The sequence below is a fragment of the Nyctereutes procyonoides genome, unplaced genomic scaffold (genome assembly GCF_905146905.1).
Source record: "Nyctereutes procyonoides isolate TBG_1078 unplaced genomic scaffold, NYPRO_anot_genome, whole genome shotgun sequence".
Classification (NCBI taxonomy): Eukaryota; Metazoa; Chordata; class Mammalia; order Carnivora; family Canidae; genus Nyctereutes; species Nyctereutes procyonoides.
In genome coordinates, this window is record NW_026575132.1 from 25,184,720 (window position 1) to 25,199,463 (window position 14,744).

Here is a 14,744-nt window from a genome sequence, read left to right on the forward strand (position 1 = left end):
ACTCCAGCCATGTGGCTGTCTGCCCTTCCGTTTCCTCTAAGGTGTGATGCTGCTGCATGGAAGTCCAAACTAGAAAGCCAACAGAAAGTGATTTCACAACCTCAACCAATGGTTAAGTGTCTGAAAGGTTATGTCCTTTCCGGAAATAACAGGCGAAACAACACAAGGTTAATAAAGGCTTTAATTTCACACACACACAAAACTCTATGCATAATTTAAAAGGAAACAAAAATAAGGAAAAACCGTAAAGGATACAGAGGAACAGTTCTGCTAAAACACAGATAAAGTGCCGCTCCATACGAAACAACATAAAGAATCAGAATCAAGTCACTCTGAACACAAAGAAAGAAAATCACCTCACAAATAATGTGGCCAAAGCTGCCAGCAAATCTGGTAGTGGCTCAATTAGGCAAAGTGTAGGACCCTTCCTTCGGTTTTCCTCTCTATAGTAAACAACACTGACAACAGGCCAGAGGAATTGGGATGGAAGGGCAAGCTCAGAGAGGGAGGGAAGCCTTGGGGACGAGAAGTGTGTGGTCTCACTCCCTGCATCCCCTCTGTTCTTGAAACAGGCCAGGTCAGTTGATTGCTCTTATTTTGGCATTTGACCTATTGAACTTGGGTCTTGATTCAGACCCTCATCCCCTCTATTGTTTCACCAGTGAATTCGCCTATACTTTGAACCTCTTAATGTACTTTAAGTCCAATATTCTAAAATCAACTGCTTTTACTCATACTGGCACACTTTTTATTAAAAACTTCGAAACCTCAGACATATAGCACACATGGAAAGAAAAATTTACTGTGTATAAATATGATACAACAGAAAAGACTGCCTGAAGTCTAATAATCAAAGCATGCCATAAAGGAGTCAGTGATTGTGGTGACAAGAGCAAAAAACTGTCACAAAACTCTCAAGGCCGACCAAACTGTAGTTTCCCAATAAAATATGTTTTTCAGATGTTAATAAGACATACCAATAGAGACAAAATTAGAATTTTGAAGTAATGCATTTGAAAGATATTAGATGGCAGAAATCCATTCAGTTTTGTACACACTTAAAGAGAGCATTACTCAGTGGTAAAGCAAGATGGGGAGAAGGAAAGGATACACCTGTTTTGGTGTTTTGGGGGGACACCCATGGGACTTGCATCTGGTACTGGGTTGTTCATTTTTCTAAAAATCTCCATATATATATATATATATATATATATATATATATATATATATATACAAGATCTGAATGTACTTGGGAGATCTAGCTCTGTTTCCCGACTAAAGACCACCGGGGGTGGGGGGTGGGGGGTGGGGGTGGGGAATGCCAATTTAATCAAAGAAAAAAAAAAAGTTTGGCTGACTAGGAGTATCCACTGCAGTCATTTCAGAGGACAAAGAAAGAAGAGTAATGTTTTTATTTGTTTTAATATAAACTCTTTTCAGATCATGGAGTTTACAACTACTTTTTTTCTGTATGTCTCCAAACCTCACCCCCATGCTCTCTCTATACTCATAACACTCAACTATATAGACACTGCCAAAAATCTCTTCAATTTAGGTGTTTCCAAATTTCATTATACAACTATATCTGTAGCTGTACATGTGTAGAGCTATGTTTATATAGTTACATAATGGTAACTGCAATACAGAAGAATAAGTAAATTCATGAATTCACTTGGTGAGGGTTTAATTCTTACAGTTTCTCTTTTGGAAGAATTCTACACTTGAATTAGAAGAGAAGTAAAGAAATGTATAGTCTAATATTTGCCTCCCAGAGTTAATCAGCTGATCTCTTAGTATCACTGTATACTTTTTAAAAATGTAAACACATTTACATTTGTTACATCTGTTACTGAGCCATTAAGTTAGGCCTGAAATTAACAGACCCTGGCAAGTAAACAAATAGCTTTTGGAATCAAAATATAAATAGAAGAACAATTCATGGACTTGCTTCTTCTTATTCTATCCTGCTGAGACAAAACGGATGAGTGAGCACACACATATAAATACATTGCCCACAAATCAGAGTGTCTATCTTCTCATGGGCCTGGATTAAGGTCATGGCTACTAAAGGGACAGCAGCCATCTGGGCACATGCAATTTCTAATTCTCCAAATACTCGGGGATAAGAATCAGTAAGTTTGACTTTTAATTTAGTTTTTCCCTTCCAAAAATTTTCAATTAAGATCAGTTGTCTGCAGGACTAAGTGCTGTCAAGTTCCAATTCAATGCCATCTAAAGTAATGTAACCACATTTGATATTTTCAATAGAAAATAGGTGGCTGTGTGGGCTGCCTGGGACTGAAGCACTCTGTCCTTATCTGACTTGTCCCTTCCTGGCCCCAACACATCAAATGTCCCCCCACCCCTGCTCTGATTCTGAGCAAACTGATCATACTGTGCAAAAAAATAATATAGTATCTACTTACAATTTTTAAATATATACAGCCAGCTCAAAAGAACAATAAACCCCTACGGTGCGGTCCATCTGAAATCGCCAACTGTAGTCCTGAGCCCTTCACTGAACCCAAATGAGAAATAAAGTGTAGTGAAAGGGGAAATAAAGGAGTGCAGGGAGAGAGGAAGGCTGACCAGGCCACAACAATGCATGGGCTACCAAGGAAAATTCAAATCCCAAACTTGGAAGCACAAGAGCAATGATAAAATTCATCTACCTCAGTAACCTATTTTCAACTAACAAGTCCAGCCCAAGAAATGAAGATCAAACCAAGTTTCTTTCCTTTTTTTTTTTTCAAACCAGGTTTTTGAACCACGTGTACTTCTAAACCAACCAACCAACCAACCAACCAACCAACCAACCAACCAACCACACACACACACACACACACTACAAAAAGCAAGTCAAATGAGGGCACTTCTTGGACAATCAGGCTTATGGCATCGTTTCTATTTTTTTATGCCCTAACATATCCCCCACTTCAAAATGTTTCCAGTCATATTTTTAACAGCACCTCTTGAAGCTCTCAAATGCAAATATGTGGAAAAGAAGTCCTAATTAGTTATAGAATTTGATCATCACTTCACTCATTCTGGAGAAAACCAGTTATTTTCCAGCAAAAGCTATAGTTTTTAAAACAAGTATCTTCCTCTGCTCTATACTACTCATGCACAACCTACCAGCACACCATTTCGGGACATTCACTATAGTAGTGTATAGGTAAATGGTAGGAGGCAGAGCTTTCATCTGTAGTTAACCAATGTGCTGGGGCCATTTACGATTTAAAAACTGAAAATTTTAGAACAAGTTACTATGTCAGAACATGTCCAAGTGTGGGGCTGAAGCTCTCTTAAGGCAATCTTCCAGAAAAGATGTTGCATCTTCTGTGATGATGGACTTTAACATGTTTCCTCCCCTGAAAAACTGATGTGGTTTTGTACCTACCTCAGAACTGAACTAAGAATTACCTCCTTGTTGATGATAAAAGCAAGAAAAACATGTAAGAAAATACTGAAGACTGCATTTTGCTACACTTCACTGTGTGAGCCTAAGGATTCCTGGGCTTACAAAATTATTTTGTGGATAGAATTCTGCTCTCAAACTCATTCTTTATATGGTTTCATAAACTGCTTAATAACCAAGCTGGTTATACCAGCTGAGTGACTAATGTGGTACTTAATGTTGCACTCCCACTTAGTCTCAACTCAAAGCACCCAGAAAGATAAATGTATCATGCACCTTTGTTATTTGTTAGTTCTTGGGATTACCTAAACCAATCTCATTCTAATTCTCACCCTGTTTTAAGGGCAAAGCCAGACAGCAAATGATTAAATGTTCAATCTTTCTCTTAAGCTGATGTACTTAATTTTCCCACTTGCAGTAGGGCTTCTAGTGGTCCAGAGTTTTCAGCTTTAATACAAGAATCATCATCTGGATCCCCTCCATGTATGAGAGACAGATGCCAGCATTCTTCCTTAATCCCAAATATCCTTGCTGGGGAATTCCAATTGGGACTATTATTTTCCTACCTCTTACAGTTTGGTTGTGATCTATTAAGGTAATGTTTGCTCCACAGAAGAATGATACAGAAGAAAACAAAGATTTTACCTTCACTACCATACTAATATAGATGATATACAATGAATATACTGTGTAAAGGAACCTCTTTAAAGAAAATCCAAAGTATACAACAAATACCAAACGGGACCATAACCCATCCCAAAGCACCAACAATCCATTTCTTGGGACTGCATGTAAACAGCAAAAGCATCACAAATCCATGAAATAATTTTTTTAAAAAAGCTCCTCATGCCAGGTGGCAGAAATGTCTCTCCTTTGCAAGGAGGACAAACTGTCATTAGTGTAACATGGAGAGCTGGCTTTCCAGTGAACTCTACTAATAAGAAACACACATGAAAGATTATATACTTGAGTGAAACTACTCAAGGAACAGAAAAGCTAAATGTCAACTGATATGTATATCTTTACACATCTCTCAGGTGAATGGACTCTTTGACACCTTCATTTCTCTCCAAACTGCTGTGCTATTAATTTTGAGCAGGCATTCTCTGGTGGCTCCTCCTAACTCTTTAAGGCTCCATTCATTCCACATATATGTGTGCACGTGTTTGTATGTACATATATATATATATATATATATATGTACAACATGTATTCCTAAGACAAAAGGAAGTGCCACTTTTGTAGGAGAAAAAGAGGATAATCAGCTACAGATGTGAGACCAAAGTTTCCATAAAACAATTAGCATGGAGCGTTCCACATAATTGCAATTTTCGTCTTTTGGTTTGGCCCTGAGCTGTTTGTTGCTCCCGCATCAAGTAGAATTCCAAATTCTCCTCGGCAGAGGAAAGGTGAGGTGGGCAGCAATAAGAGGGAATACGCAGTGCACACTGCCAAGCCAGGAGTTTGTTCCTCACAAGGCCTGACGAGTGGTCTTCCCCACTTCCATGCTAAGTGCCTGAGAATTCTTTTCCGTTTCCAGCAGTTCATCAAAGATCTCCCTTAGGATAAAACAAACAAGAAATAAAACAGGAAATTCAGTGAGCAAAGCCAAAGGATAGACAGAAGATGCTGAGATAAAGCCCACACAATTCCATTTGGTGTCTAAATTTTATTAAATAAGCAGCTCATTCATTTGATCACTATCTTGACCCCAAGTACTGATTTTTGAGAAAACGGGGTGGGGGTGAGCAGAGAATGGCTACCCCTGATAACAATGCTATGTAGTTCCCATCCATGCAACTCAGATCTTCTAGCTGATATAACTTGAACACCAAAAATGTTTACGATAGGACAGTTTTATCACATAACATGCTACTCTGAGATAAGTAATTAATATGGAGTTAAGATATCAAGATAGCAGCCCTAGCAAAAATAACAAAAGTAAAAAATTGTCAATCAATAAGTGATGGGAACAATTTGTCCTTACAGGAAAAAAAAAGTATGGGAGATTTTTAGCCCATAGCTCCAGACCTGGTAGTTTCTTACTTGTGCATATAAAAGAAGATGTAACCACTTCGGTCCCGATCACTCTGCACTGAAGCCTCTTGGATTTTAGATACCTCGAGATCGTTGTAAGTAAACCATGCCTGCTTCTTAATATCGTACACATCACTAATGTAATGACCTAAAATAAAAACAATCTTAAGATTGTAGTTTTTAAAACACACTGCATTTTTCTCAGGTACAGGAAGTTTTGAAGAGAGAAACAGCCACCCCATCCACCCTATCCCCAACAATGTTTCTAAAAACCATTCAGAAAACATACAGAAATTTAAGGGAGAAATATACACTAGGACAACTTTTTGGATAAATAAATTTACACATATATAGGGGAATCGGGGACATTTATAAAAAAAAGAAGAAAAAGTTGCATGTTTAACACAATTCCCATTTAGTGTGATCAAAGGAAAGATTTAAGACTTTTTCTTGATGCATTCAACCTACAGCTCATGAAGCCAGGCACAGAACAAGTTGATAGGCTACTTCATGTATAAAATGCTGAAATCATCATGTCCATTTACCTGAAGACGATGTGCTACCAATGTGACTGACAACACTAATGAGCCGATAAGAATGAGGAAGATTTCCTGTCTGGAAAACAGAAGTGGGCATGACGTTTAACTCTTCATTTGAATAAAAACAAAACACTAAATTTAAATTTATGATCAAAGCTAACATGGCTGACTTCCAGTGTGTGTGTAGTCAAACTCGATTTTTGACCCAAGAATTCTACTCCCAACTAAGAATTTATCCTAGGAAAATAATTCAAAAGGAGAAAAGAGTAGATGTATAAAATTATTCACTGTAGCATTACCTATAATAATGAAAAGCTGGAACTAACAATAGGCCCAATAATAGTTGAATGATTAGTGGTATATCAACTCAACACAATAGTATTCAGTGGGTCAGCAACACATTAACTTATTTTTCAAACCCACACGAATGCACACAATAATTATAGCTCTATAAAAGCAGGTATGTTAATGCTTAAGTACTAGAAAACAAAATGAACAAAATGAAAACAGTTGCAGTGGTGCTATAGGGATTATGGGTAAACTTTAACATTTTAAATATTCTTAAAAATGCTATTAAGACATTGTTAGTAAAAAAATGTTAAAAACCTGGAAAGTGACATTCATGCACTGAAGGCAGCACTGTAAGGTACACATTTGGGGAAGGAATATGGGTATATGTAAACCAGAAACCATTAAACTGTTTCTCAACTTGGAGGCAGTAATTTACTTCGAGGAATTTATCAAAAGAAAATCCTAAATATCAAAAACATTACAATCATACACAGTTCCCTCTCTCTCTTTCTCTCTCTCTCTATATTTTAAAGATTTTATTTAATTATTCATGAGAGACAGAGACAGAGAGAGAGAGAGAGGGGCAGAAGACACAGGCAGAGGGAGAAGCAGGCTCCATGCAAGGAGCCTGATGTGGGACTCGATCCCGGGTCTCCAGGATCAGGCCCTGGGTCAGAGGCGGACACTCAACCACTGAGCCACCCGGGCGTCCCTCAATATATTTTTAAAGTAATCTCTACACCCAATGTGGGGCTTGAACCTACGACCCTGGGATCAAAAGTTTGGAAGCTCTACCAACTGAGCCAGCCAGGCACCTCCCAAAGTATTATTATAGTAGAACAACAGAAACTTAAATATTCATGGTTAAAAATTAAATGAAATAGTATGTTGATCTGAAGGAATATAGCACATAGAATAATTAAAAATAAAATGCTTATAAGTAATCTTTAACAAGTAAACAGGATAAAAATGCTGTACTTATGACCTTTTAGAAGCATACTTAGAGGCAGGGCTGACAAAATAATATGTAAAAATACTAACAGTAGTTGTGTTAGGACAGTAAACTCCTAGGTAATTAAAATTACAAAAAGAATTGGAAAATGGATGGGATCCCTGGGTGGCGCAGTGGTTTGGCGCCTGTCTTTGGCCCGGGGCGCGATCCTGGAGACCCGGGATCGAATCCCACGTCAGGCTCCCGGTGCATGGAGCCTGCTTCTCCCTCTGACTGTGTCTCTGCCTCTCTCTCTCTCTCTCTGTGACTGTCATAAAAAAAAAAAAAAAAAAAAAAGAATTGGAAAATGGAAAAAAAACAACTCTTTCAGGAAAAAAAAGGGTAAAAGAAAGTTACAATGTAGTTTAATGTCATTAATCCAATAGTTTTTACTAATAGCCAACTAGTTTTGTCATTTCACTTTATTTATTTATTGTTATTTCACTTTAAAGACAACATAGTTTTAGCAGAACTACGGGTGAATTAATACATATATATGATATTGAGAGGCATGTTACCCAGTTACTACCTAACATGCACACAAGGGAGTCAGGATGTCTTTCTAGTTTTATTTCATATTGTTTTGAATTTTGTGAACAACAAACGAGAAGTAGGGTAACAGGTGGCTCAGTTGGTTAGGCATCTGATTTTTGATTTTGGCTCAGGTCACGGTATCAGGGTCCTGGGATCAAGCTCTGTGTCAGGCTCTGCATACAGCTTGGAATCTGCTTGGGATTCTTTCTCCCTTTCCCTTTGCCCCTTCCCTCACACACAGGCTCTCCTTCTCTAAAATAAATAAAATCTAAAAAAAAAAAAAGAGAGAGAGAAGGGAGAGGAGAGGAGAGGGAAAAAAGAGAAAAGAGAAAAGAGAAAAAAGAGAAAAGAGAAGAAGCAAAGGACAAGAAAAAGTGAAGAGCATTTGATAGTTGCCACCATGGACACTGACAGTGGGGCCTTGTTAGAGAAATGGCAGGACTGATGCTGGCAGCCCGAGCAGTCCTACTTAGACAATAAGGGAGCCTACCTCTGCATTTCTCTTCAGTTCCTCAGCCTCAGCTTCTGTGTATTCCATGTCTAAAACATCCTCATTGCCAGAGTCCTCATCAGAACCCAATGAATCCAGAAAAGAGTTGTTAAACTCTGCAGAATACAAAGTGTTGTAAAAGTTCTTAGAATAGACACAAAGTAATATGATTAGAAAGATAAAACAGCTTGGAGTACACATTTTATCATCCTAAGGAAACATAAACCATATTATTATTAGGGTTCTAATTTACCTAGCCCACTGTGGGGAATAACAATCAGGTATCAGGTATCTATGAAAGAAATGTCCCTTTTTCTTAAAAATATGTTTATATGAAAGGGATATAATGCTAATAAGAAGGAATAAAACTGAAAAAAAGAACAGGATTTTACAAATAACCCAATTTCACTAAATTTCACATTACATAAACTGTATGTTAGATTTCAAGTACTTGGTGTATATTGTAGGTGCCCCTAGCAAGTACAAATGATCTCACAGAAAAGACGTAAAAAAATTAGTATCCTTTCATGTTCTTCAATATTAATCTTCTGAAATTTAACAAATACAATGCAAATTTAACCTTTAACTTAAGTTTCACTAAAATGCACTAACAACTAAATCCAAGATCCACTTTTTTCTTTAATAATGTGTTTTCACTGGAAGAATCCATCTTTACTAATGACTTTATTTATTTTTTTATTTTTATTTATGATAGTCACACACACAGAGAGAGAGAGAGAGAGAGGCAGAGACATAGGCAGAGGGAGAAGCAGGCTCCATGCACCGGGAGCCCGACATGGGATTCGATCCCGGGTCTCCAGGATCGCGCCCTGGGCCAAAGGCAGGCGCCAAACAGCTGCGCCACCCAGGGATCCCTACTAATGAGTTTAAATAAAGACTCTCAGGCGGGGGTCTGGGTGCCTCAGTCGGTAGAGAGGCGATTTTGGCTCAGGTCATGATCTCATGGTACTGGAATCAAGTCCCATGTCAGGCTCCTTGCTCAGTGGGGAGTCTGCTTGTCACTCCTCGCTGCTCCCCCTGCTCATGTTCTCTCAAATAAATCGATAAAATCTTAAAAAAAAAAAAAATCCCAGAAGCATTTGTACTTGAGTGTCTCTTTGCTTTTTTATTTATTTAGTTTTAAGATTTTATTTGCTTATTCATGAGAGATTCAGAGAGAGAGGCCAAGATATAGGTAGAGGGAGAAATAGGCTCGCCTTGGGGAGCATGATGCAGGACTTGATCCCAGGACCCCAGGATCACAATCTGAGCCAAAGGTAGACGCTCAACCACTGAGCCACCCAGGCATCCTCCCTCTTTGCTTTAAATATAATTAATTCCACTCAAATCACAGTATAGTTATTTAAAAGACATGAACACCTAAGAATGGGAAGAACAGAAAAAAAGACTAGTGTCAGAATTGTGGAAGCTGGAAAGTAGATGGTGACTGAATTAGCAGACCCAGGAGAGCCAAAGCCAAACCCTAAGCCAGTAATGGAAAAGTTGAGAACCAATCCAATTTACATCACACAGAATCCTGTTCAAGAAACATACAACTTGGAAGTACCAGGTACCCTTGAAACTGGAGGCTTAAGTAGGAGATAAAAATAAGGATTTGGTGAAAAGTACTTGAGAAACAGACTCCCAGAATCCTCTTCTCCAGACTTCATGCTGCTGAGCAATGATAGAAGTTTAGAGTTTTATCCTCTGGAGAGGGTGAATACAGTCTCTGACTGGGGGATGCCATGCACATACTGAAAACGGGAGTGGGCCACAGTTGAATAGTGAAGAATGAATATAACACCCAGCCCTGTTCCTATATTTGGTTCCCAGAACTCTGGCAGCCACATCTTTTACCTTTAGGCAAAGGCAAGAGATTAGAAAACTCTTTTTTAGGAATCTGACCAGCCCAAGAGAAAGGCCTAAAACATTAATATCATCCCCAAAACAGTCCCACTCTGTAAAACACACAAGTGACAAGCCCTAGCTATTCATGTGTTTAGGGCTTCCAACCATCCTTTTAGTCTGCTTCTCTTAATCATGAACCCACAGCCAAGGATTACTAGGTATCTGAGGAAAGCCTCTAATAAGGAATATAAAGACAATAATGTCCACATAGGACAGAGCAGCTGGAGGAAACAATCTATTCAGGGAGAAGAAAACTTCACAAATGAATTATATTTAACATCCTCAGAGATTTGAGATGGTATTGCTTCTATGATTCCATCTCCCCAAAAAAACTTACAAAAAAGGAATATTTACAAAACAAATCTGTTCTTGAAAATTAGAAATATGACAAAACACTCAAAAGAAAGTTTGGAGTTAGAAATAAGGTTAGAGAAATTTCCCAGGGAGCCGAGCAAAATTATCAAAGATGGAAACCTGGAAAGAAGAAATGAGAAAATGGAAAAAAACAGACCAGGAGGTCTGGGTAACAGAAGTTTCAAAAGACAGGGGTGCCTGGGTGGCTCAGTCAGTTAGGCATCTGACTCTCAATTCTGGCTCTGGTCATGGTCTCACAGGTGCTGGGACTGAGTCCTGTGTTGGGCTCCACACTCAGTGGGGAGTCTGCTTTAAGATTTTCTCCCTCTGCCCCCCCCCTCAAATAAATAAATAAATCTAAAAAAAGAAAGGGGGCAGCCCGGGTGGCTCAGTGGTTTAGTGCTGCCTTCAGCCCGTGGTGTGATCCTGGAGACCTGGGATCGAGTCCCACGTTGGGCTCCTTGCATGGAGCCTGCTTCTCGCTCTGCCTGTGTCTCTGCTTCTCTCTGTGTCTTTCATGAATAAATAAATAAAATCTTAAAAAAGAAAAATAAAAAATAAAAAAACTAAAAAAAGAAAGGGAAGTCAGTGAAAATTGCTTATAATTGAAGGACACGTTTCTCTATTAAAATGATCAACTAAATGGCCAGCAAAATGGATGAAACAGACCCACATCAAGGCATGTTGCTTGACACTTCATCACAACAGAAATAAAAGGAAGATCCTACAAGCTTTCAGAGAAAAAAGAGGTCCTATTAGGATAAAGAATAGCTTTCTTACAGCAACTCTGCAAACAGTACTTTCACAATGATTGCAAACCCAGACTTCTATATTCAGGCTAAAGTATTAATCAAATACTTGACTGGGTAGAGTAAAACTTGCAAGGTCTCCAAAAAATCTAAGTCATAACCCCTATTTTATTTAAAAAATTTTTTAAAAGTTTTTATTTAAGTAACCTCTAACACCAAATGTGGGGTTTGAACTCATGATCCTCAGATCAAGAGTCATATGCCCTTCTGACTGAGCCAGCCGGGCACCCCTCAGTCCCTCTTTTCTAAGAAAACTACTAGGATGTTCTCCATCAAAGCACAAGTACAGACCAAGAATGAAGAAGAGTGAGAAACAGGAAATGGAGATTCAAAGAAAGGAGAGAATCAGAAGGGAATCCCCAGGAGAATGGTTAGGGAGATCTCACAGTATCTGTGTGGATGTAGAGGGCAATTAGTCCAGACTGGTACAACAGGACTTGGGACAGCCATCGCTGCCATCACTGCCACTACTACACCAGTTTTTTAATAGGAGGACAGAATGCCTTGGTAAACCTTGCTTCAATTCTTATTTGTAACTGCCTCAACTATGTGCCACAAAACTCATGCCCTCTTCTCTATACCCTGGTGTATAGATCAGCCTAGAGCACTTAGTTTGTAACACCAAAGTGTTCTGCTTTGATTCATTTCTGAGAACCAGAGAAAGACCAGTGATCATAGAAAATAAAACTTAGTATAATTCCCATGGCTATATGTCCCTGTTAGCACCTGGTCCATATATTAGTTCTATTGAAAGGCCATGACTATGGTAAGAGTTATGTTTCTAATACTCACTCATGATTTTTGCCCACTGACTTCCTAAGAGTGAACTCTTATAAATTCATGGATTAACTGAAGCCACATTATCTTCTCCTAATAGCCCTACTAGTGGCAGTAATGCTCTTTCATTTTTCTTTTTTTTTTTTAAGTAATGCTCTTTCATATAGATGAATTACAGACAGATTGTTCTTTTGATTTAACTTTTCAAAATTAAAAAAGGGGGATACGGATATAGATGATAAAATTATTTTAAAAAAGCAAGCTACTGGGGATCCCTGGGTGGCTCAGCGATTTAGCGGCATCTTTGGCCCAGGTGTGATCCTGGAGACCCAGGATCAAGCCCCTTATCAGGCTCCCTGCATGGATCTGCTTCTTCCTCTACCTGTGTCTCTGCCTCCCTCTCTGTGTCTCTCATGAATAAAAAAAAAAAAAAAAAAAAAAGCAAGCTACTGATGGATACAAAAATTAGAATAGTGGTTTTCTCTGGGGTGGAAGAGGTATACAGGTTATTTCTAAGGTTCTATTTCTTTTTGCTTTTTTTTTTTTTAATTTTTATTTACTTATGATAGTCAGAGGAGAGAGAGAGAGGGGCAGAGACACAGGCAGAGGGAGAAGCAGGCTCCATGCACCGGGAGCCTGACGTGGGATTCGATCCTGGGTCTCCAGGATCGCGCCCTGGGCCAAAGGCAGGCGCCAAACCGCTGCGCCACCCAGGGATCCCTAAGGTTCTATTTCTTTACCTTGAAGGAGTTCACATTTGTTATCATCACTAAAAATAATGCTTCACATATTTTCTGTGATACATTTCATCATTAAAACAATGTAATTAAAGTAATCTCCACACCTTGAAGACTTAACTCTGTTGCTCTTTTGAGGTCATCATCTTCTTTCTGTTCCCAGGCTTCCTAAAGGGATAAGAACACAACTAAGGTATTTAAAACGGTACTGATTAAACTTATTTAACAATTATAAAATCCACTGCTCTGGAATTATTTGCTAATAATGTTTTCCATCAGGGCTCCTAGGTGGCTCAATCGGTTAAGTGTCTGCCTTCGGCTCGGGTCATAATCTCAGGGTCCTAGGATTGAGCCCCACCTTGGGCTCCCTGCTCAGCAGGGAGCCTGCTTCTCACTCTTCCTCTGCCCCTCTGCTTGTGCTAGCTCTCTCAAATAAATAAAATCCTTTAAAAATATATTTTCCATAATCTTACAAATGTTTAGAATATGACCTTCGAGGGATGTGGAGAAATTCTTTACTTTTTTCAATGTTGTCCACTTAAAACACAACCTTGGGAGGTTAAAAAGCCTTACACGCTGTCTCCTCTAGTTAGTGACATTTGGCTTGTGAACCAAAAGTCATTCACTCTGACATTATGATATAATTCCCTTTCTTCTTATATGTATGAAATACCTGGCACATAGCAGAACCTACTTATTAGCAAACTGCCCTGATTTCTTTCCTCTGATTTATAGCCATTTGCCGATTTTCACAGTATAAACATTTCCACTATGGCGAATTTTTTTTTTTAATTTTTATTTATTTTATGATAGTCACACAGAGAGAAAGAGGCAGAGACATAGGCAGAGGGAGAAGCAGGCTCCATGCACCGGGAGCCTGACGTGGGATTCGATCTGGGGTCTCCAGAATCGCGCCCTGGGCCAAAGGCAGGCGCCAAACCGCTGCGCCACCCAGGGATCCCCACTATGGCCAATTTTAAGCTACTAACATGATGCTGAGTTGGCTTCAGCATATCGCTGACCCTAAGTCTGTGACAGCAAGATAAACAATATTTCCACAAGATTATTTAATCACTTCTACTTTGTTCTTGCTAAAAAAGCCCAAGACATAACAGATAACTTGATGAAAACGAAATGAATTCACTGACTGTTAACTGTTATTTCTCTAATACATCTGAGGTGATCTGCTCTTAAAAAAACAAGTATCTTTGAAAATGTCTCAACTGAATGACTAATAATAAAAATATGGAATGGCTGACTATAAAAAAATTTTGTCTCTCATCGGCAGAGAAAATAAAATTTACAAACTTCATGTGCAAATGAAGGAAAAAAATGTAATTTAAGCAGAACGGTTTTATACTTTTCTCAAGTCTAGACTTGTTTTTGTTGTTGTTGTTAAAGATCTTATTTATCTGACGGGGGGGGGGGGAGAGGGGGAGGGGGGGAGAGAGGGGGAGAGAGGGGGAGAGAGGGGGAGAGAGGGAGAGAGAGGGGGAGAGAGGGAGAGAGGGAGAGAGGGAGAGAGGGGGAGAGAGAGAGAGAGAGAGAGAGAGAGAGAGAGAGAGAGAGAGAGAGAGAGAGAGAGAAGAGCACAACTGGGAGAAATAGCAGAGGAGCTGGAGAGGTAGGCTCCCTGCTCAACAGGGAGCCCTACACGGGGTTCAAACCCAGGATCCCAGGATAATGAACTGAGCTGAAGTCAGAGGCTTAACTGACTGAGCCACCCAGGCGCCCCTAGACTTGTTTTTAAAGTTACTAAAGTATATTAAGAAGCTTACAATGAGCTATTCTGCATTACAGTCCTGGGAACAAGAATACTGTAATTCAAGAGAGAAACAGATATTCTCTAAGAAGAAATA

General features: G+C 39.1%; 1 protein-coding gene across 6 annotated transcripts in view; it reads right to left on the minus strand.

Moving 5' to 3' along the window:
• Positions 1–163: 163 nt before the first annotated feature.
• Positions 164–14,744, minus strand: part of USP37 (ubiquitin specific peptidase 37) — a 96,270-nt gene continuing 81,689 nt past the window's right edge. For all 6 annotated transcript variants that reach the window (XM_055345300.1, XM_055345301.1, XM_055345303.1 and 3 more), the window contains 5 exons: positions 12,993–13,053; positions 8,301–8,416; positions 6,001–6,070; positions 5,465–5,603; positions 164–4,977 (listed from right to left, as the gene is read on the minus strand). In XM_055345300.1, coding sequence (XP_055201275.1) covers positions 4,890–4,977; positions 5,465–5,603; positions 6,001–6,070; positions 8,301–8,416; positions 12,993–13,053 — 474 coding nt within the window. In that variant the 3' untranslated portion in view covers positions 164–4,889. The remainder of the gene's footprint in view (positions 4,978–5,464; positions 5,604–6,000; positions 6,071–8,300; positions 8,417–12,992; positions 13,054–14,744) is intronic.